The sequence below is a fragment of the Diceros bicornis genome, chromosome 9 (assembly GCF_020826845.1).
Source record: "Diceros bicornis minor isolate mBicDic1 chromosome 9, mDicBic1.mat.cur, whole genome shotgun sequence".
In the NCBI taxonomy this organism is placed as follows: Eukaryota; Metazoa; Chordata; class Mammalia; order Perissodactyla; family Rhinocerotidae; genus Diceros; species Diceros bicornis.
The window spans coordinates 13,955,252-13,978,376 of record NC_080748.1 but is presented as its reverse complement, the minus strand read 5'-3'; the positions used below and the strand labels follow the sequence as shown (position 1 = coordinate 13,978,376).

Sequence of the window (23,125 nt, the reverse complement as noted above, 5' to 3'; positions counted from 1 at the left end):
AAAGATGACAGTCCCTCCTTCATGGGCCCCTACCTTCTACCAAAGCATCCTAAAAAGGCAAACAAATTGTGTTCTTAGGCTTAGCGAAGCAGTGCTAGTTTGGGTTGTCCTAGACAGGAAGAGAGAAGACGGTCCTCTTCCTCTAATAGCACTGATTAGAGACCGGGATCCTGACTAGACTTCATTACTCATGGTGGGGTTACTCACACCAGTCCCTTTAGCTCACCAAATCCTGGTGGTAAAATTTGGATGGGAGGAGGGAAGATTCTGCTCAGGCTTTGAGTCTATAATAACCCCCAGCTCAGTTTGCTGGAGCACTCTATCTGAGGGACCAACAGCCATCTCAGCTAACAATAAAACGGCACCTTGGTTCCCTTTTCCATTGTTCCTTGTTGCGTGTCTCCCCCCCCCCGGGATCTCAATGGGAGAAGAGGTTATTGGCAGGGCAGATTCAGACTCCCCTGGGCCCCTGCTCAAATGCCAGCCAGCAGCATCCCAAATCCCATCCAGTCCCACCCTCCCTTCCTGCCAACTTCCCACCCACATTCTCCCAGCCTGATGGCTGATGATGCCTCAAGCTGTCCTTTATACACAAAGAAGACAGACACAGGAATCCAGAGACATTGGTCCCAGACTTGGCTCTGCCACCTTCTTGCTTGTGAACCTGAACAAGTTACCTCTCTGTTAGAGACTGAATGTTGGTGTCCCCCTCAAATTCATATGCTGAAGCCCTAACCCTAATATGATAGTATTTGGAGTGGGGCTTTTGGGAGGTGACCAGGTTTAGAGGGGTTCATAAGGGTGGAGTTCCCATGATGGGATTAATGCCCTTAAAAGAAGGGAAAAAGACACCGGAGCTTCCTCTCTCTGCCACCTGAGGACACAGCAAGAAGGCTGCTGTCTGCAAGCCAGGCAGAGAGCCCTCACCAAGAACCGAATTTGCCAGCACCTTGATCTCAGACTTCCAGCCTCCAGAACTGTGAGAAATAAATGTTTGTTGTTTAAGCCCCCCAGTCTGTGGCATTTTGTTATAGCAGCCTGAGATAAGACACTCTCTTGCCTCAGTTTCCTTGTATGTTCATCAGGAGTCATCAAATGTACCTAGCCAGCTTCCAGGCTTCCCAGAGGTGACACCTGGGACTAGGAGACCCTCCTGAGCTCCAGGTCCCTCATCTGTAAGTTTTGAGAAATAGTATATGTCTCACAGGATTGTTGGGAGGGAGAGGCGAAAGAAGAGATGTGGAAGCTCTTTAAAAACTTTAAAGCAAAAGAAGTTGACAATTAGATAGAAAAGACTTACACATAAGAGGCTGAATGGAGCATACCTTAATAAGATGGGTTGCAGTTCAAACAAACAGCATTTCCCAAAGTATATTCCTTAGAAAACTTATCTCATAAGATGCCTCTTGAAAAGGGGGTTCCCTGGACAAGAGAGTTTGAGAAACTGTTCCATTCTAGGGGATTTACCAGGCACTTGAGAATATTAAGGGCTCAGGGAAGTACTGGGGTAAACAAACCCAAGTAACTGTCTTCAATCCAGCGTTTCCCAAACTTATTTCTTCAGGGAACGCCCCACCCCCCACCCCACAAGCCCCACTTTAAGGCAGGGACCTGAGGGTAATGCTTGGCCTTGTCCTGCTCCCGTTTTGATGGCAACGAGGGCAGGTGGGAAAGCAGGATTCTGGCTGCAGAGGTAGGAAGGAGTGGGAAAGGGGCCGAAAGAGGAGCCGGGGCAGAAAGAAGTCAGATGTTTCACTGCTCCCAACAGGGTCAGACCAGTCAGAAGTTGCCCCTGGAGGTAGCGGAATCCTGCTTGGCAGGATTTATAAGACGGGTTTTGTTTTGAACACCGCTGACTTCATATAATGACGTTATTTCCTCAAGTGATTAGTTAACGGAGGGAACACTGCCCTCAGCAAGACAGCGTTAATGCAGAACTCTCAATTTAAAATGGTACCAAGGAGGCAGGCTAGTAGGACCCTGAGGATTAAACCCTAAATGCAATAGTCCAAAAATCAAGGATTAAAAATGAATGCTTATTAAAATAGAGAGAAATCCACTGTTTAAAGGTTTATGAAAAGCAGGTGGGAGAAGAGATCTCGATGAATTAGGCTGATTGCTTAGGAGGCTCAAAGATTCCCAAACAGAGGGAGAAACCTGTTTGGGGAGCAAACTGCTCCTCACTCCCTTTTTAACAGCTGAGGAAATGAAGGCTCAGGGATAAAGTAATGATACGCTCTGGCCCATCAGCAAGTTGGTGGTGGAGGTGGGACAGGGTCCTCTCTGTGCCTCTGGAGCCTGGGTTCAGTGGGAGGCAGAAAACTCAGGATTCAAACCCAGGTCAAAGAGGAAAGAGGAAAGAAAAGAAGGAAGGAAGGAGGGAAGAGAGGAAGGGAGGGGAAGGCAGGCAGACAGGCATTGTCTGATAGTCTGAGGCAGTGAAAATCAATAGTCTAGCCTTTGGAGACATGCAGAACATCGTCTGTGTACCCGGCATCCTCTTCGTCTCCTAGTGACAGCAGGCCCTTGCATCCCTGTGGCTCTATGAGAGCAGCCATTTTTAAAGGAACCAGCACCCAGCCCTCAGATGGTTGGGCCGTGGTAAGTACTGACCCAAGATACGTCAGCAAGTCCCTTTGTTGGGGAGTTGGGACTTGGAAACCAAGAGAACTTAAGTCAGTCTCTTTGTGGAGCTAAAGCTGCAAATCAAACCTAGAGACTGTGGTGGCCGTGTTTCCTGTGACGTGGAGAGAACTGGTCTGCAGAGAGAGAGGACAGACAGCACCCCAGGGACAAGAGACGGAAGGACAGTCCTGATGGTGTTTTTAAGTTACTGGTCACAGTTTTTCCCACAGATTCTTGAGCCAATACATTTCTCATTTTGCCTAATCTTGTTAACCTGGCTTTCCTCATGGGGAACCAGGAGTCTTCGCTGATTTGAGGGTTCTCCACGAGCACCAGCTGGAGGTGCCGAGGTCTGGGTTCCCGGCTGGTTGTGTCAGAAAAATCTTGGGGGACAATCAGGCACCTTCACTGGAAAGCAGAGTAGCATCTCCCCAGAGCTGCTGGAAATGCTGCTGTGAGGAATGTCGGTCACAGTGGGGGGGGGAGGGGCGCGGCGGTCCTAGAAAGTGAGGACCCAGCATGGTTGGCAGGGGTTGTCTGTCAAGAGGGAATGAGGCCACAGGGGCCTTGAGGGGTGGGATTAGAGGAACCTGAAAAGTGAAAGGGAAGTCAGGGGCAGGCTCACCTCTAAGATTTGGGGGGTCTAGGGCATCAGTACAAATGGAGGCCCAGTCTTTAAAAGTTAAATACCAAGTTAATAAACTGTTACATACAATATTTAACACATGGGGAGTATGCCATCCTCCTCGCTTGGCCACTCCATAAGGCCCTGGAAGGCCAGCTAGAACATCGATTTCTCGGAGTCCTAATAGTTCTGTGGTGAGTGTGGCGATGCAGGGAGAGCCAGCCCCTGGCTCCCAGCCCTCAGCTTGCCCTTCTCCCTCCACCCCTAGCTTCTTCCTGCACCACGGGGGTCCCTAATGTGCCTACGCATGGGCACCCCCAGACAGCATGTCTGCACCCCAGCAAAGACCCTCCCCTCAGCCACCTCTCTGGGCTGGGACTGTGTGGTCCCTCCATGAATGGATGGATCTGGGAGGATGCTGCACAGGCTCTGGACGTGGACTCAGGGCTATCTGGGCATGGGATTTCCAAGTCCCAGGACCTGCGGGGTGGTCTAGAAGGGGGTGCAGCCTTTGGGTGGCTATTTCTCCTTCGTCCTGCAGACCCCTTGCCCTATGGGGAGGGACATGTCCAGAACAGCACCCCTCTTGGCCCTCTGAAAAGGGTACTGGTCATGGGCTGACCAAAGAGCAGGGTGCTGGAAAGTGCTGGACTGGGGTGGTTAAGAGGCTTCCTAGCTTTGCAGTTGTGGCCTCTCTGCACCTCAAGGTCTTCATTTGTCAAATGATGGCTTTGAATTAGAGGTAGGGATTTATAGCCCAGTGTTTGGGGCTAAAGTTTGAATTTTGAATTTTTTGGTTATATGACTTTGGGCGAAATACTTAATCTCTCTGAGAACCAGTTTTCTCATCCGTAAGGTGGGGTGCACCCTCACTAGGTTACCACAAGTATTAAATGACATCCCTGAAGAGATTAGCAGAGTAAGTGCCCTGTAACTGTCAGCTGTGTGGTTATTCTTTTCCTCCTACTGTTGGGATCTCTGACGTGGCTTATAGCTTTAAAATGGCTGCTCCAGGACCATGCTTGGAAAGGAGAGGCGATTGGCCTTCTGATTAGATTCCCAGAGCTTGTTCGCCTCTTCTCTGAGCATCAGTGTTGTTGGTCATTAAGAGTGTCGTCTCTGGATTTTTTGGTGCCATTTACTTAACTGTTAACCATTGGCAAGTCACTTAACTTCTTGGGGCTTCAGTTTCCTTGTTGGTGAAATGGGATAATAATAGCATCTATCCACAGGAGTGTTATTAGGAGTAAATGAGATAATACATCTAAGCTCTTAACCAAGGCTTGCCTGGCACAAAGCAAACTTTCAAAACTGGGTCAGCCATATTTTACCAACAGCCTCCCTTCTCCCTCCCGTGGTCCTCAGCCCACCCGTGGGCAGTGACATTTGGGGACTGTAGTGGAGCTGATTTGGGAGCCTCGGCTGCAGCCTTCAGCTCTGTGCTCTCTTCACTTGATGGAATAATGGCTTCCGAGGAAGAAAAACCTCCAATCCGATTTGTTTGCTTAAATTCAAGCTCTAATTGCTTTGGGAAGAAGCCCACGTTGGCTGAAATCATTCCTTGTTTTGTTTTTCCTTGCCCCTGTCAGGCAAAGCTTAATTTCAGTCAGACCTCGTGATTAACCGGGGAAGAAGAATTTGCCAAGAAAAGAAAATAGCAGCCTGGTCTCTTCAGAACTCAAACAAGGAAACTGCTATGTGATCAGTGCTCCTTCTGGACAGCCTTGCTTCCTTCTTTTTCCTGTGTAAGAAAATTTAAATTGAACAAATCCAAGCCAATAATAGATAAATCCGTCTTCTCCCTGAGAGCTGACGTGCAGGCGACCTCATGGCAGCAGAGGCTCTGGTCAATGCTGGGTCCCCCCAGTTCAGGCGCTCTCCGGGAAGGCTTGTTCTGTTCCAGCTGCAGCCTAGTGGAAAAGAACCAGGTGAGTAGGCAGATTCCTGGGGTGCCCGGCGGCTCGCTGCTGCCTCCTGCCTAAATGCAAGCCCCCAAATTGAGCACGGCGGTACCTCTCATCCTAGCACGTTTTTCATTAGCAAAAACATGTATATGTTGATCCCTTCTGCTTGACCCTCTCGCACCAACTCTTTCCTCCTCCTGCTCATTTCTAAACGCCTTGGAAAGCCACCTACTTCCACCCTCAAACTCCTTCCCTTTGTCCAGTCCTCACCACTGTCACCCCCACAATTCTGTGCCAGCCACACGGAACGGCTCACAGTTCCCAGAGCTCCACCTTTCTCTCTTGCCTAGGGGCCTGGCCTCATGCTCTTCTCTCTTTCTCCCTCTCTTTCATTTCTAATTGTGATAAGATCCACAAAACATAAAATTTACCATTTTTAAAAGTACAGTTCTGTGGTCTTAAGTCCATTCACCTTGTTGTACAACCGTCACCCACCACCCATTTCCAGAATACTTTTCATCTCACAAAACTAAAACTCTGTCCTCAAACAACAACTCTCCATTCCCCCTTCCCCTCAGCCCCTAGCAACCACCATTCTACCTTCTGTCTCTATGAATTTGACTCCTCTAGAAGCCTCATATAAGTGGAATCACATAGTATTTGTTTTTTTGTGACTTAGCTTAATGTTCTCAAAGTTCATCTGTGTTGTAGCAGCTCTTCCTTCCCATAAGGTCTCCTTTCAAATGGCTGTGTCCTATTCATCTGTCAGGCCTCAGTACGAATTCCTTTCCTCTAGGAAGCTCCCCCACTGACCTCCCAGGCCAGTGCTCTCACAATGCTTTGCACCCCTCCTGCCAGGGGAGAGCTGAGCACTGAAGGGTCAGAGCCTGGAGACCCCTCTGCCTCCCACTGGAACCTAAGCTCCTTCAGGCGCAGGCTCCTTTCCATGCCCAGTTGTATCCCCAGTGGTGCATCTGAGCACTGTGCCCGGCACAGAGTGGTGCTCAACCAATACTGTAGAGTGAATGTTAAATAAACTTTCCCTGGAAGTATCCACTGACGATTGCCAGCAAAGACCTTGGGACCACATCTGAATATTCTTGGTCTTTCAGGGCACGAGGTATACTTACCCACCTTTGCTGAAGCGTGGCTTGTCTCTAGGGCGCTATCCTCCACCTGGTCACTGGATTCTAAGGCCCGTCCCGCGATCTCTGCTTGGTCAGCAGCCCCTCCTTCTCTCTGAGAGCACAAAGGTGATCTATACCCCCTTTGCTCCATGTACATTTCCTGGATCATTCACTCGCCTTCCTGGTACCATTGCTCTGGAGATGACTTCCCAGTCTGCCTCTCCTGGCCTCACTTCAGCCTGCACAGCCTGGGAAGCACCTACTCCTGGCCACAAACCCTGGCCATTGTGTGTCTCAGCCAATTAACACTAGCACCATCATTCGGGCCTGTGTTCTGGGAAGGATGCTTGATTCCACAATAATCTACCCACTGCCAATAGCTTCTACTTAGTGTTTGGAGCACGTTAAAGCCACACCTTTCCTTTCTCTGCTTGTATAAAAGCTCTTCTCCATGAAATGCTCAGGTGAAAGCCCTTGGTCTTTTCACTGTAGGGTACTGGACAGAGCAACGGGATCATGTTCCCGCCTTACCGCCAAACAGTGGTTGGACTTTGGGCAAATCACATGTCCTCCCCAAGGCTCAGTTTCCCCATCTGTAAGTGGCAATAACACATAGTACATCTCCAGGGATGTTGTGAGTGATTTAGTAATTTAGTAATTTCTTACGTAAATGGCCCTGGGTGGAAGATCCTCAACATTTTTTGACATTGAATAAGGCGTGTGCTATTTGAGAAGGTTGGACCCCACTAAGATAATGTAGGTGAAGTATCTTGTAAAACTAACATGGGTGGACTAACAACAGGGTCATACCCTACCTTCTTCCCATGTTCTCTCTCCCCATCCTCGGTGCCATAGCCAAGCTGTCCAGGGAAAGTGTTGATTGGATTTCTAGGGAATCCTTGTTGCTCGAAGGATCACAGGCAGTAGATGCTCTCTTAACTGAACTGATAGATTAACTGACTCTCCACAAATACCCTGCCAAATGCCCACAGCCCTCCACATGTTCATGTCTGGTGGATGGCGCTTCTGCTCCCAACAGTTGAGGGATGAGTCGTGTGCCTCACAAGAATCAGCTGTATTTGTTCCCAAACCTGGGTATGCCAGTTGTACATTTTACTGTGATTATAAATTTATTTAAAGAAAATGAAAATTGATGAAATTACTGTGAAAAAGTTTGTGAAAACAGATGAATACTTTGAGACTAGATGAGGGTGATATTGAATTGAAGATAGATGAAACAACTGTTAAAGCTTGGGGAAAATTATAAAAATCTAGAAGGCTACTGTGCTCATATTGCTTTGCAAATATCTTTAAGTTCTTGCTCTATTTAAAAAAAAACCCAGAAACTGAAAGTCATATATAATGCATTTACTGTATGGAAGACTGTGCTGAACTCATCTCCTACTTGAAGAAAAAGCCTTGGCCCTACATCAAAAGATTGGGGAATGAATGTATCTTTTACTGTTGCAAATTGAAATAAAACACTTATAGGATGTACATATAATTTTTTAATGGTCCCCTGACTTAAAAGATTTTTTAAAATTATTCCAACAACATTTGTTGTTGATCCAGTTGGATGAGAGGGTTTCTGCTGTTTCACCTCCTGGTTGGGACGCTCTAGCATCCCTCTCTGGTCCCTTTCATTCACTGCCCACATCTCACTTTCCATTCCACTCACTCAGCCATGCAACAAAGAGTGGTGGAGAATCAGACCCAGCTCTGAGCTCGGAGCTGACTTTCTAGGCTGCCTCTACTTGGAGTGGACCGAAGCAAGAGTGTTTGAGCATCTTGCTGTGGCCACTCCCTGATGTGCGTGAGATGTTTGTTTATGTTGTTTGAAAGCCTTTTCCAACCTCACACCCCACAGCAGTTTCAGTGCTGTGGACTGAATTGTGTCCCCCAAAATTCATATGTGGAAGCCCTAACCCCCAACGTGATGGTATGTGAAGATGGGGCCTTTGGGAGGTAATGAGGGTTGATGAGGTCATGAGAGTGGGGCCCCTATGGTAGGATTAGTGGCTTTTAAGAAGAGGAAGAGAGGGAGATTGCTTTCTCTCCACCATGTGAGGACACAGCGAGAAAGTGGCTGCCTGCAAGCCAGGAAGAAGGCCCTCACATGGAACAGAATTGGCCAGAAACTTGATCTTGGACTTCCAGCCTCCAGAACTGTGAGGAATAAATGGCTGTTTCTTAAGCCCCCCAGTCTGTGGTTTTTTTTTGTGTGTGTGTGTGAGGAAGATCAGCCCTGAGCTAACATCCATGCTAATCCTCCTCTTTTTGCTGAGGAAAACCGGCTCTGAGCTAACATCTATTGCCAATCCTCCTCCTTTTTTTCCCCAAAGCCCCAGTAGATAGTTGTATGTCATAGCTGCACATCCTTCTAGTTGCTGTATGTGGGACGCGGCCTTAGCATGGCCAGAGAAGCGGTGCGTCGGTGCTCGCCCAGGATCCGAACCCGGGCCGCCAGTAGCAGAGAGCGCGCACGTAACCGCTAAGCCAGGGGGCCGGCCCCAGTCTGTGGTATTTTGTTACAGCAGCCTGAGCTGACTAATACTCTGAGGAGACACTTGACTAAAACCAAAGCAGGTCCTGTGAAGGTGTTTAAAGAACGGTGCTGACAGTAATGATGCTGATGACGCCAAACCCCAGATATCTGGGACAGAGGAGCCCCCTTCCTATGTAGTCTCTGACTCCAACACACTGTCACACTCACCATCTCATTAGATTCCAGACCCTCCTGGGAGATCTCCAGGTGTACAAACAGAGTTTAAATGACTTGTCTGAGCTCACACTGTTTTCAAAGACAGACCTGTGACTATAACCCAAGACCATGTCATTTTCTAACAAGCCAACCACATTTTAGATTCATGGCTCTGAGCCATTTTCTGACATGATACGCATGATGGTTTCTATGTATGATGTGCTCTGATTTTGACAGCATCTGAAGAATTTTACTATTTGACCTACTGGAACAGACATTGCTAGTTGTCTACCAAAAACCCTTTCTTGCCTTCTTCCTTAGTTACAGAGCTTACAGGTTCTCTTGCAGCTATGTGTGGCCATGGGACTAAGTTCTAGCCAATGAGATGTAAGCAGGAGTGTGTACGACCTCCTGGAAAAGTCCATAAAAGGAGCGGATCTGGCTGGAAGTCTCACCTCTTTTGCCCTGGACCCCTGCTTTCCACACCCCTGGTTTTTTGCACCGCCTGGAGTATGGGTAGAAGGTGGGATACCCCAGCAGCCATCAGTACCATAAGGTGACTGTGAGGACAGAAGACTAAGATAGTGGGGAAGAGGATGTAGAAGGGGCCTGGGCTCTTGATGACCAGGGAGCCACTGCACCAAGGATCTGGGGTGGTATAATCATACATGTGGCCCCGTGGCCTAGATCTAAATCCCATGATGTGAGGAATGGCAGGTGACACTGAAGGGGCTGTTTGTTTAGGCCTCTTAGTGATTGGGACCCAAGAAGGCCAGTGTGGGGCTTGGGGAACAAAACACCTTCACAGAAGTGGAGAGAGAGGTATTCATTCATTCACCCTACTTCTCTGTAGAATCCAGCCACATCCCAGTGCAAGGAGACCTGGAGGGCACACAGGGCCTTTGTGGTACCCCAGGCTTTCACAGCTTTGGGAGCCCCAGGGCCTTCCCCCCACCCCATGCCCTCATGAGGTCAGACTGGTTGACAGGGCTCCTACAGGAGGAAGAGTGAGGTGGTTCTGCCCCAAGCTGCCTTGCAGGCAGCAACATCAGTCATGGAAATCAAGATGAAGAACCTGAGAGGGTGACCATTGACCACATGGGATGACCAGACAAAACTGGGGCTCCATAGAGTGTTCTGAGTCGTGCAGATAGGACATTAAACTGGTGAGATTTGAGTTGTGACCTTGTTATACTCACAGGCTGGGGGCCTTACAGACAAGTGCCTCATGCTGATGACAGGGCAGCCTGGGATGCCTCAGCGGGGAAAGGCTGCCTTATTTCAGGAGGGCCCTTGCTCTGACCTGGGTGTTTCTTTCAGGCTGACCTGCCATTGCAAAATGCTTACCATCGATTTATGTCTTCTTTCATTTCAACTTCAAGGATGGAGTCTTCTGGGGAGCAAGGGTTAAGAGGTCTTTTCAGGCCGGAAGAAGAAGAAGGAGATAAGGGAATGGGAACCCATGATCACACTGGTGAGAGGGAACGAGGATAACTTGTCAGTTACATGGATTTTCCACGTTAGGACGAGATCCAGGCTGGCTGAATCTGTTAGATAACAAGCGCGTTTTCCCCTGAGCTTTCACTCGATTTTCAAACTACCAACTCATGTGTGATATTTTCCAGGTGAATGATTTTCTGCATTCAGTCAACTTATTTTAGTCGTGGTTGTATTGGATATGCTGGCATCCTGGAAGAATCCCTACTGACATCCAGAATCCAATCAATACATTCAGTTTTGCAAAACAGATGTTCAGAGAAACATAACAATTTTAGGGCTTGAATGAAACTTAAAGATCAGCTAATCCCACTCCTCATTTTATAGATCAGAGGAAGTGATGGCTGGAGGGCACAAAACTAATGCAGGTGAACTTGAGAGTAGAACTCAGGTCACCCTAATTCATAAACAGTGCTGCTCTTGGCTCTGTAATTTCATATCGACTGGCCCAGGTACACTATATAAGGGCTGAGGGTTTTTTTTTTTTCCTGTGTGTTTTTCTTGGAAAGAATTTACAGACTGTTTCCTGAGGTACTTGCAGTCAAACTGGACAGAATAATAAACACAGACACACCTAACGGTCTCCTTACACAAGATCGAGGTCACTCATGAAGTCTGTGCCTCTCTCTCTCTCTCACCCTTGGAGAGTGAACATCATATAAGTTATATATTTTGATTTTGTTGACCTGAGCACTCTTCCTCCCCTCCCCCTGCCCTCTCCCCTTCTCCTCCTTTCTCCCCTCTTCCTTTCACCTCGCCTCCCTCAGCTCCCTTCTTCCTACACCTGAACTTGCAGTCTGGTTTCTCTGGGTCGGGTGGGGAGCAGAGCGTCCAATCCCTGGCTTATGTGCGTGTCTGCACATTTCCTCATCTGCTCTTTGCTTTCTTGTCTTCCCACCTAGCCCCTGGCTTTTGCTTTCCAAATTGTGGGTCTATCAAAATTAATGAACTCACTTATTTTCTCTATATCAAACGCACACTGAAATTGCTATATTTCTAAATAGGCTGAAGAGTGCCACGTGGCAGGTGCTGAGGTCTCCTGAGAGCTGCCCCAGCACCTCCTCAAAACCTTGGGAAGGCTTGTGAGAACAAGACGGGGGAAGGCGAGGGGACCCTGACAAGACAGAAGGTTTTCTTGATCTATGCATTTCCCGTTCCTTTTATTTCCTATTTTGAACATGTTTGGGGCTCTATGCGGAAGTCTGTGTCAACTCTGCTGTGTGATTAGTATTCTAGGAGGCTGCCAAGGAAAAACCGAAGACATTATTTTGCTGGCAGAGCAGGTGTCCTGCTTTGAATTGTAACACAACCAGTGAGCAATAGCTCATGAAATGACCTTCTTTTCAATTTATTAAAGGGCAGGCACTTCTTGGAAATCTATATATTTCCCTGAGCTCTAAATCAAGACTGCATCTCCCAGGCTCTCTCAAAACCTCTTGCTCCGATTTTGACTTTCATAGACTTGGGCACTAAAGTGATCATTTTTTCCTTTCGCTCGTTAGGAAGCCCGGCTTTTGAATGTATTTCCTAATGACAAGTGTGTGCTGTGGGCTGAATTTGCAGTATCTGTCTCTCTCAGATGAGACAGCTGGGTTGAGCACGGTGCTGAGTCTCCTTGTGTCCCGAGGCCATGACAACAGCCTTTAGTTGGTCAAAGGAGGAAAAAGTCAAGTGATGCTGGGAGATCAGCTCCAACTCTCCCCCAGATGGACCATGCCCTCCTGGCCCTGGTCTGTAGCACGATCTTGAGACACGCTTTTATTCTGGGCCATGCCTTGACTCATTCAGGCAGCAGTTTGTATTCTCTGCTGATCTGCCTGGAAGCTACAAAGTAAACACAGATGAATGGGATGTGCCAGGACCAACCTTAGCACTGGCTTTTTCCTCCACCATGTCGTCTTTCTCCTCCTGGGTCCATTGCAGGAACATCCCCTTCCAGTACTGGGTGAGAAGACATGCTCTGGGGGTCTGTCAAAATTTCATAGGGGACCCTAGGGTGGCTCCAGGAGGCAGGAGTGAAAATGTCCCAGGTGCTACTCTGCCCAAAGCTCCCTGGAAGAGTAGAGATAAATTAAGAAATAATAAGCACAAGATGGAAGTTAGCCTGTCTTCTAATCAGAGCAAAGCTTTGCTAGGTCTCCTTAATCCTTGCTAACTTAATCAAATTCAGTTCTGCTTCTGTAGTTCCGTAAGAAACAATTCCAGGGCCATTGGCCCTGGAGACTCAAGCCTAGAATGCCTCCTACAAAATGTACACATGGGGGAATAAGCTACTCAATAAGATACTAAGATCTTGCAGCATAAATTCAAAATAGTTCTAGCACCTGCTTCAAGAATCATCCGCTAGGGAGACAAGTTAACCTGCTGAAACAGGTGTAGAGCCTCTCTGAGCAGGAAGTCAGGTGAATATCATTACAGCCCGCCCAGGCTGGGCCTTTCTGCACACACAGCTCCCCAGCCCTGAGTTGTTCCTGCCCAGACATGACCCTATGATAACACATTTCCTTACCAAACTCCCTGCCTTGTCTAACTGAGTTCTCTAAGTTTAAATATCTTTGATTTTGCTAATTTTTGTGAAAGTAAGCTGACTTTACGGTATGGACTGAATTGTGTCCCCCCCTCAAATTCATATGTTGAATCCCTAACCCCCCATGTGACTGTATTTGGAGATAGGGCCTTTAAGGAAGTAATTAAAGGTTAAATGAGGTCATAAGGGTGGGGCCCTAATATGACAGGATTGGGGTCCTTATAAGAAGAGATGCCCGAGAGCTCTCTCTTTTTCGGTCATGTGAGGACACAGCAAGAAGGTGGCAGTCTGCAACCCAGGAAGGCAGCCCTTACCAGAACCAGACCATGCTGGCTCCCTGATCTCAGACTTCCGTCTGCAGAACTGCTCACATGCGAGAAATAAAGTTCTGTTGCCTAAGCTGCCCAGTCTGTGGTCTTTTGTTATGGCAGCCTGTGCCAACTAGTACACTTTACCTCAGAGAATTCATGACTCAATGGAGGCTCCATCTGAGGCCCTGAACTGGGACTGAGGTGGTGGCCAGGTGGACGTTCCATACCTATGTACTCCCCGTCCATGCTCTACAGGCGCACAGTGTGGTCGAGGGAGGACAACAGCAGAACCTTTTCTTCTATCATCTCCAAACTAATGAGATAAGAGAGGAGAAGAGATGCTCCAAGGCTGCTACAGCATGAAAGGGACACTGGATCAATACTCCATTAATTAAAGTTTGGCTATAGAAGCCAGGTTAATCTGAATTATTCTTGGTACCATTCTCTCCCTGCCTCCAACCACACAAGACCCCCTCCAAATTCCCCAGTTCCAGCCCCAAAATATCAAACAAGATATAATGGAAACCATCTTATGGATGATGGGTCTTGGGAGAGGATCAAGAGATTGGAAAGAACCATCTGGCCAGAGTTCAGGTCCCACCCCTAGCACAGACTCCTTTCAACTTCAGTGAAAAAAATCTTAAACTTACTACGCTTCTAAACTTACACTAAAATATCAGATCAATTCAAAGAAAACAATCATCCATTTACAAGAAAAATGAAGACTTCCAATTTCTTCCTTTATTCTGTGCAGGCAATATACACACCTTGTTTTCCTCAACAGCAGAATTGTAACATTGCTTTCCTCTTTTGAGTAATTCAGAGGGCTTCTGGGAGGATTGACTTGATCAAAGCTATGAAAATTATTTGAATTCTTTTATAGATTCTTAAACTCTAAAACGGTACTCACGGTGTCACCATGCTGACATGGGCCCACCAGAAGGTCACATCTAAATCAGAGGAAAGAACACATCTGAGTACGGTGGGAGAGTTACCATCATGATGCTAGATGCTGTATAATGGTTCCTACCGGGTGGAGTCAGATGCAGATGAGGGTCCAGCGCTGACAGAGGTACTGGAATCATCGGTCTTGCTACATTAATTTGATAAGTGTTCACTGAGTACTCACTACGTGTAAGACCTCATGCCAGGTCCAAAGACATCCAAAATGGGACCCATGCAAGATGCTTCCAAACCTGCAGGTTTGGTAAGCCTGCAGGACTAGGCAAGTAATCAAAACTGATTTTTAAAATAGCCTGGTAAAAGCTATGCTCCCAGTACCTGGAGGGCAATGCAAGGCAGATCACTCTTACTTCTAAATTCTGATTTCTCTTACTTTAGCATTTAAACTTCTCCTGTGGTGGAACAGGAAAAGGTGACTAAAGGGAAGTGTGTAAATATTTACCTCTTCATTGGTTTTACAGAAATGTGTTTAATGGAATATTATATATCCATTTAAAAATGCTAAATAAAACTAAATATGCTTATTTGGAAAGTTGTCTAAAAGATACAAAGAAAAAAAAAGTCCTGAAAATTATGTATTGTGTATGTGCCCCTGTATATACATGTATATATATGAACAGAAACTTTCTGGAAGGAAATTCAAATTCATTAACAGTGTTACTAACATGCAGAAACGGCAGGTTAGGTGATAGGGGAGGTGGGAGAAAGAGCTACTACTTTTTATTTTCCATTCGTTTGTGTTATTTGATTTTTTTCTAAACACGGGCACTTTTACAATTGTATGAAAGGTTTTAAAATTTTAAATATATTTTTATTACCAAAGCAATATGTATTCAGAAAAATTAGAAAAGACAGATTTCCAAAAAGAAGAAAACATATCTATAACCTCTTCTACAAAGAGATAACATTTATTAAGACCTTGGTGTATATCTATCCAGATTTTTAATTTCCATATGCTTCTTTGTTTTAACAAAGATAGATTCATACTGTAATATTGTTTTGCAATCTTATTTTTTCATTTAATAATTTGTCATGAATATTTTTCCTATAAATACGTTTTCATGTATAGCATCATTATTTAATGACTAAGTGATATTTCAATGTATTATACCATCATATATTTAATCAATTCCCCTTACGTTGGACATCTAGGGTGTCTCTATTTTTCTCTCTTTCTTTTAAAAACAAAGTATTGATTCACAACCTTGTAACCAAATCTTTGTGCACATTTCTTATTATTTCTTTCAGTCAAATCCTTAGAAGTAAAATTTCTGGTTCTAAGTTTTAGATACATATTGTCAACCTGCCCTTCAGATAGTAAACACCAATTTACCCTCTATCCAAGAGTAGATAAGTGCCCATTTTACAGTATCCTTGCCAACAACGAATACTTCCATGAAAATGTTTTTCTTTAAATACATTCTTAAAGAGTTTTAAGAGGCCCTCTTCTCACTGTACAATTTAATTTTACCAACCGGAATAGTAAACTGAACTGAAGCTGTGCTGGTCACAGTATTTAACGTGAGGAGTTCACTGCCTACTCTCGGGAGGCTGCAGCTCTGGTCCCTGCAGGCCGTGCTCCTTGACATCGCAGACAAGCACAAAGCCTTCCTGGTCAGCCACACAGGCGAGGGCATCTTCTGCTGTCACCATGATGCTGCTGACCTGGGCTTTGTCTCTAGACTGAAAGACACGTGCACAGAGCCCGTCACAGACACACCCACACACACCCACACCCACACACACATACACACACACAGGGCCTATCACAGACAGACAGACACACACACACGCACATACACAGGGCCTATCATAGACACACACGCAGGGCCCATCACAGACACACACATAGGGCCCATCACAGACACACACACACACACACAGGGCCTATCACAGACACACACACACACACACACATGCAGACAGGGCCCATCATAGACACACACACACATGCACGCACAGGGCCTGTCACAGACACACCCACAGGGTCGTCACAGACAGACACACACACACACGTGCACAGGGCCCATCACAGACACACCCACAGGGCCCATCACAGATAAAGCTTACCTGTCACACAATGGCAAGTGAAATGCTGCATCTCATATATAATAGGAACTAGCCATTCTGCCTGCATTACTCTTCCAGAGAGACAGAAATGCCATATAGATGAATAAAGCCAAGGATTTGGAGCCGGCAGAGCTGCTGTGTTACATAGTCAGGCTAGTGTCAAAAAAAACCCAAACCCGGGGCCGGCCCGGTGGCGCAAGCGGTTAAGTGCGCGCGCTCCGCTGCGGCGGCCCGGGGTTCGCTGGTTCGGATCCCGGGCGCGCACCGATGCACTGCTTGGTAAGCCATGCTGTGGCGGCGTCCCATATAAAGTGGAGGAAGATAGGCACAGATGTTAGCCCAGGGCCGCCTTCCTCAGCAAAAAAAGAGGAGGATTGGCAGATGTTAGCTCAGGGCTGATCTCCTCACAAAAAAAAAAAAAAAAAAAAACCCAAACCCAAAGCGTGGAAGTTACTTACAGGAGTGAAGTTTGCAACGGGACAGGCCCCCATCGAGCAGCCTCCAGAAGGTGACAGAGCCTGTGAGGGGGAGGCAATAAGAAGGCGCCTTGGTATTTGTGCTTTGCCAAGGTTCGGTTGCTGAGCTCCCCAGCAGAGCCTCTGAACCTCTGCTGCCGAGCACTGTACCTCACAACACGAGGGGGCTTTTTCTTTTTTCCTTGGCTTATTTTTATCAGAATTATCGGTGTGTATTGGGGAAGGGGGTTCTCTTGGTGGGTTTTGGATCAAATGGCTCAATAGCCTTTCCTTTCTCCACTAATCAGGGGAGCCTTCCTGACAGCGGAGGGCTCCAGCTTGGGCTATGGAGGAAAGGTACAGAAGTTTGTGCTATGACAATAACTCATATCTTTGTGTGTATGGTTTGTGTGTGTGTGGAAGCACTTATTTTAAACACACCATGGGACTTGGCCTAATCAAAGGGATTCTCTGGGGGTTCTTTTAGGCCTATTGGTCACAGTTCTTGACTCTTTTATATGTGGGTGTCCATGTAGCAAGCCTCTGTGAAGTGGGGACCCCATGCATGTCGCCTCCTCTCGGGAGCTCCTAAATGACTAGACTGTGGAATCCCCCTCTTCTCTTAGGGGAGACGGGGCTCTGTGCTTGCACCCGGTAAAGCAGAAGCCATGCACCCTCAGGTGGAGGTGGAGAGAGGCCTCCTGGGGCACCGGGAGCCCAGAAGACCTGAAGCTTTGGGGCTGGGCAGCCAGTGAGCAGTGGGAGAAGGCGGCCTGCCTTGCCAGTAAGGGGAACACCAACAACCAAATACCCCGGGTCAACACACACAGCCTGAGCCTCCTTGCAACCGCACAACACAGGTGGCTACTTTTAACTCGTGATTTTAACTAAAATCCTAGAGCTTTGGGGTAGGACTTTGGCCCACTCGTTATATTTTACTGAAGCCTGGGGGTCATGTCATTTGTATAATGTCACCAGGCTAGTTAGTGACCTATCTGGACTCAGAAGCCCGTCCTCCAGCTCTCAGGGGGCCCGACTTCCTCGTCTCTAAAGTGAGCGGGTTACGTAGCTATCTCCGTTATATGATTCTTGGCCCTTCTGCTTCTGGCTGTGTCAGGCTGCCTGTGGCTGCTTGAGGCAGTGTCCCCCTTACAGGCTGTGCGTGGTGTTTATTTAACCTGACTGAGTGTCACGCTCTCCTAGGACCGTTAGTGGCCCGTTTCACCTGCAGAGGGCCTCTGAGCGGGCGGCTGGGGCAGGGAGCTTGATTCTCAGGGAGCAGGAATCCTCGCTCCCCAAGTGACCGGGGCCCTAGCTGGCAGGAGCAGCGGGGCCCAGTCAGCCTGGGCTCCCAGGAGGGGGAACGGCCAGAGGGAAACAGCAGAGGGAGAGCCAGAGGGGAGAGACCGCTGAGGGCCCCTTCCCGCTGGACCCTGGCTTGGCACGGCCCCGCGGGGCTCCCCTCTCACCTCCGGGCCCACTGGTGATGAGGGAAGCAGCCGCGGATTCCAAGTTGGCGGCCCGCGTCTTCAGGAAGGTGAGGCAGGAAACGCTTCGGTCTGTGCCTGGGACAAGGATGGGGCTTGGGTCGTGCTCCCCTGAAGCTCACAGCTCTCTGGTACCCTCTCCTGTAGCCGCCCCCCGTGTCCCGGAGCTGCCCCGGGCCTGGGCCTGAAGCAGGAGCGGTGCCCATGTGGTGCACGCCACCTCGCTGGGCAAGAACCAGCCCGGCCTGGTTGGTGGGGTAAGTCAGATGGGAAGGCTAATGGCCCCTGGTGGCGCAGGGCACCCCGGCATTGCCCCAGGGCCCCAGGACTTTTTGGGGGAGACTGAGATTGGGAAGTTGGTGTGGGCTGGAGGGAGGGGCTGAGAGAGCTGAGAAACCCAAGCAGGTGGGGCGTTTGTTCGGGGGCTTTGCCTGGGACTCTGGGGGCACTTCCCAAGAGGTTCCCACTCCCTAGCAATTCCTGGATGGGATGAATACTAACTAACCTTACGTCACCTTTTACCTTTACCAAGATGTAAAACCATGTGAAATCACTTGGTACTGGATTAGTACCATTAGTACCACTAGTCTTATGGTCAGAGGAGGAAACGGAGACTTAGAAAAGTTAAAAGCTTTGCTCAAGGCCATAAAGATGTTCATTCTTTCATTCACTTGTTTGTCATGGACATCTGTGACACCTCTAGTAGGGACCAGGCATGGTGCTGGGTGCTGTGGGAAGAAGGGAAGCAGAGAGCCCAGCCAAACCCAAAAGAACTACCCCGGGGAATGAACAAGATGTTGTCGGCATGTGCAGGAGGGGCGTTTACTGAGTGTGGAGAAGGGAGGGTCAGAGAAGGCTCCTCGGGGGAAGCAGCATTTATCTGGAATCTTGAAGGATGGGATAGGCACTGGGCAGAGAAGGGCTGTCTGGGGAGAGGCAGACGTCAAACCCTGGTCTTCAGAGCACAGCGAAGTCGGAGCAACCTCTAAACCCACCGCCTACTTCCCCGGGCTTCTGCTCCTCCTGCTAGACTTTAAGCACCATCAACACAGGGCCATGTCCGTCTTTTTTTACCACTTATCTCTAATCCTCTCATAGTGCTTCATACAGAGAACTCAAATATTTGCTGTTGAATAAAAATCCTACAAACCTACTTAGATGCAAACCTCCAAGAGCCACAGGGAACGCTGCTCTGTGGATGTTGGCAGCGTGGGTGAGGACTCTATCTTTTCCTCCCTGAGTCTGCGGGCTCTGGGGCTACATCGCCCAACCTGGAGGCGAGAGGAATGGTCTCGTATAAGTAAGGGGCTATATAAATAACGGGGTTGGTGCTGGAGTTAAATACACGAAGTGCTGCTCTCATGTCTCACTACCGTGGGGACACCTGTCACTCAGGCCGTTAATGGGTCAACATTATTCACTTTGGCCTGACTCTGAGCTCGGCACCGTGCTGTGCACTTGGGAAACCACAGTGGCCACGGCAGACTCAAGCCCTGCCCGCAAGTGGACAATGATCACAGCTGGATTATCCATTTAATGGACACCTCCTGTGTGCCAGGCACTGGGCTAAGCACTTCTCAACATGACCATGATTAATTATCACAACAATCCTGGGCAGACGTTATGCTCCAGATTTTATAGGCGGTGAGACTGTGGTTTAGAAAGAACCATTTTGCCTAAGATACCCAACTAATAATATACGGAGAGGCTGAGAGTCAAACCCAGACACGTTTGTATCCAAAGCCCATGCCCTTGATATTGGGCTTTGTGTTAGTTACACTTGGAGGGCTAAGGATTCTCAGAGGCAGAATGGAGGGTCACCAGATGGCAGTGTGGCTCCCGCCTGGCTCCTCCCCACTGTCCTCCCTGGTGCCTGGGATGCACCACTAGTGATGTGGGCTGAGCATTGCCTTACTCTCAGGTTACAGGACTCTCGGGGGTATTGCTACAGGGGGCAGGATGGCGGGGGAGTGAAAGAGGAGGAGGCACAGCAAAGATAAACTCCCTTCACTTTGTCACATTCATCCTGGGGGAGGGCCTTGAACGTCCAGGGAATGGGCCTGCATGCTGCTTCCCCACTTACCTATGGGTGGTCTGGGGGAGCATTTCACTTCCCTAAACCTCTGTTTTCTTCATCTGTGATATGGAGACAAGACTCCCTATTTCATAGAGTTTTATCAAGGATTAAATGAGACACTATGTGACTTGTGCTACATGACCTTCCTGTGAAGGCTGAATGGAGACATTGGCGGAGTTGCTCAACAAATCGTAGCTGTTACAATTCTTGTTACTTAACTCTCTAGCCTCAGTTTCCTCATCTATGAAAATGGGTATAATAGCCCCTATCTTTCAGGGTCAATGTGAGCATGAAATATAATATTAAAAGCACTCAGGAAAATGACATATAAGATTAAATATATTATTTATATAAGTATTGTATTGTTATATTAATTATAATTATATTATTAAATACTAAATACTGTTTAAATTATTTTATTTATTAAATATTATGTTATAATAAATAAATATGATTATCTATAAACAAGTAAATATTATTATATTGTTTTCCTAGATAAAAACCTTAGTCTCTAAGAACTAATAAAATGAATTCAACTAAGTAGCAGAACACAAAGTCAACACACAAAAATCAGTTGCATTTCTATACACTAACAAGGAGCAATATGAAAAGGAAATTACAAAAACAACTCCATTTAAAATAGTGTCAAAAAGAATAAAATATTTAGGAATTAACCAAGGAGGTGAAAGACTTGTACAATGAAAACTATAAAACATTGCTGAAAGAAATTAAAGATATAAATAAATGAAAACACATCCCATGTTCATGAACTGGCAGGCTTAAATTGTTAAAATGTCACTACTACCCAGAGCAATCTACAGATTCAATGCAATCTCTATCGAAATCCCAATGACGTTTTTTGCGGAAATAGAAAACTCCATCCTATAATTCATATGGAATCTCAAGGGACCCTGAATAGCCAAAACAATCTTCAAAAAGAGAACAAAATTGGAAGACAGTTTCTGATTTAAAAACTTACTATAAAGCTGCAGTAATCAAAACAGTGTGGTATTGGCATAAAGACAGAATGTATCGACAAATGGAATGGAATAGACAGCCCAGAAATCAACTCGCACATATATGGTCAAATGATTTTTGACAAGGGTGTTAGGACCATTCAACGGGGGAAAGGATGGTTTTTTCAACAAATAGTGCTGGGAAAACTGGATATCCACATGCAGAAGAATGAAATTGGATCCTTACCTGACATCATATACAAAAATTAACTCAAAATGCATCAAGGACCTAAATGTAAGACCTAAAACAATAAAACTCAGAAGAAAGCATAGAACAAAAACTTCATAACATTAGATTTGACAATGATTTCTTGGATATGACAACAAAGGCATAGGTAACAAAAGAAAAAAGACAAATTGAACTTCATGAAAATTTTAAAATTTTGTGCATCAAAAGACATATCCACAGAGTAAAGGCAAACCACAGAATGGGAGAAAACACTTGCAAATCATATATCTGACAAGGAATTAATATTCAGAATATATAAAGAACTCCTAAAACTCAACAACAGAAAAACAACCTGATTCAAAAATGGGCAAATGACTTGAACATACATTTCTCCAAAGAAGATATAAAAATGGCCAATAAGCACATGAAGAGATGCTCAGCATCACTAATCATTAGGGAAATGTAAATCAAAACCACAGGGAGATACCCCCATACACCCATTAGGATGGCTACCATCAAAAAAGCAGGAAATAGCGTTGGCAAGGATGTGGAGAAATTGGAACACTTGTGCACTGTTGGTGGGAATGTAAAATGGTACAGCCACTTTGGAAAACAGTATGGCAGTTCCTCAAAAAATTAAAAGTAAAATTATCACATGATCCAGGAATTCCACTTCTAAATATACCCAAAAGAGTTGAAAGAAGGGTCTTGAAGAGATATTTGTACATCTATGTTCATAGCAGCATTATTCACAATAGCTAAAACATGGAAGCAACCCAAGTATTCACCAACCAATGAATCTGTAAGCAAACTGATATATACATACAGTGGAATATTATTCAGCCTTAAAAAGAAGGAAATTTGACACATGTTACAACATGGATGAATCTTGAGGATGTTATGCTAAGTGAAATAAGCCAATCACAAAAAGACAATTACTGTCTGATTCCACTTATATGAGGTACTTAGAGTAGTGAAATTCATGAAGACAGAAAGTGTAATGGTCGTTGCCAGGGGCTTAGGAGAGGGGAAAACGGGGAGTTAATGTTTAATAGGTATAGAGTTGCTGTTTTACAAGATGAAAAGAGTTATGGGGATGGATGGTGGTGATTGTTGCACAACAATGTGAACATATTTAATACCACTGAACTGTACACTTAAAGGTAATTAAGATAGGGGCTAGCCCGGTGGCATAGCAGTTAAGGTCAAACGCTTCACTTCATTAGGCCAGGGTTCCCAAGTTCGAATCCCGGGTGTGAACATACACACCACTCATCAGGCCATGCTGTGGCGGCATCCCACATACAAAAAATAGAGGAGGATAGGTATGGATGTTAGTTCAGGGCCAATCTTCTTCACCACACACACAAAAAATTAAGGTGGTAAATTTTATGTTATGTATATTTTACCACAATAAAAAAAAGAGGAAAAAAAAAGCCTTAGTCTCTTGGTGAGCTCACTGATTTCCTGGATTTTAGCCTGGTTGAAATCTCTTGGTCTCTCTCGTTCACTCCTGAATTCTTTTTGATGTGGGGGAAGAAGTAACAATCCCCAATATAAGAAAGAATGAA

General features: G+C 46.5%; 1 protein-coding gene across 1 annotated transcript in view; it reads right to left on the bottom strand.

The window, feature by feature from the left end:
- Positions 1-12,346: 12,346 nt before the first annotated feature.
- The window catches only part of LOC131410392 (WD repeat-containing protein 49-like), a 37,012-nt gene continuing 26,233 nt past the window's right edge, over positions 12,347-23,125 (bottom strand). Inside the window, 7 exon segments of the mRNA XM_058548571.1 lie at positions 12,347-12,531; positions 13,545-13,630; positions 14,228-14,267; positions 15,822-15,963; positions 16,809-16,829; positions 16,831-16,868; positions 18,275-18,370. Of these exon segments, the coding sequence (XP_058404554.1) occupies positions 12,347-12,531; positions 13,545-13,630; positions 14,228-14,267; positions 15,822-15,963; positions 16,809-16,829; positions 16,831-16,868; positions 18,275-18,370 (608 nt within the window).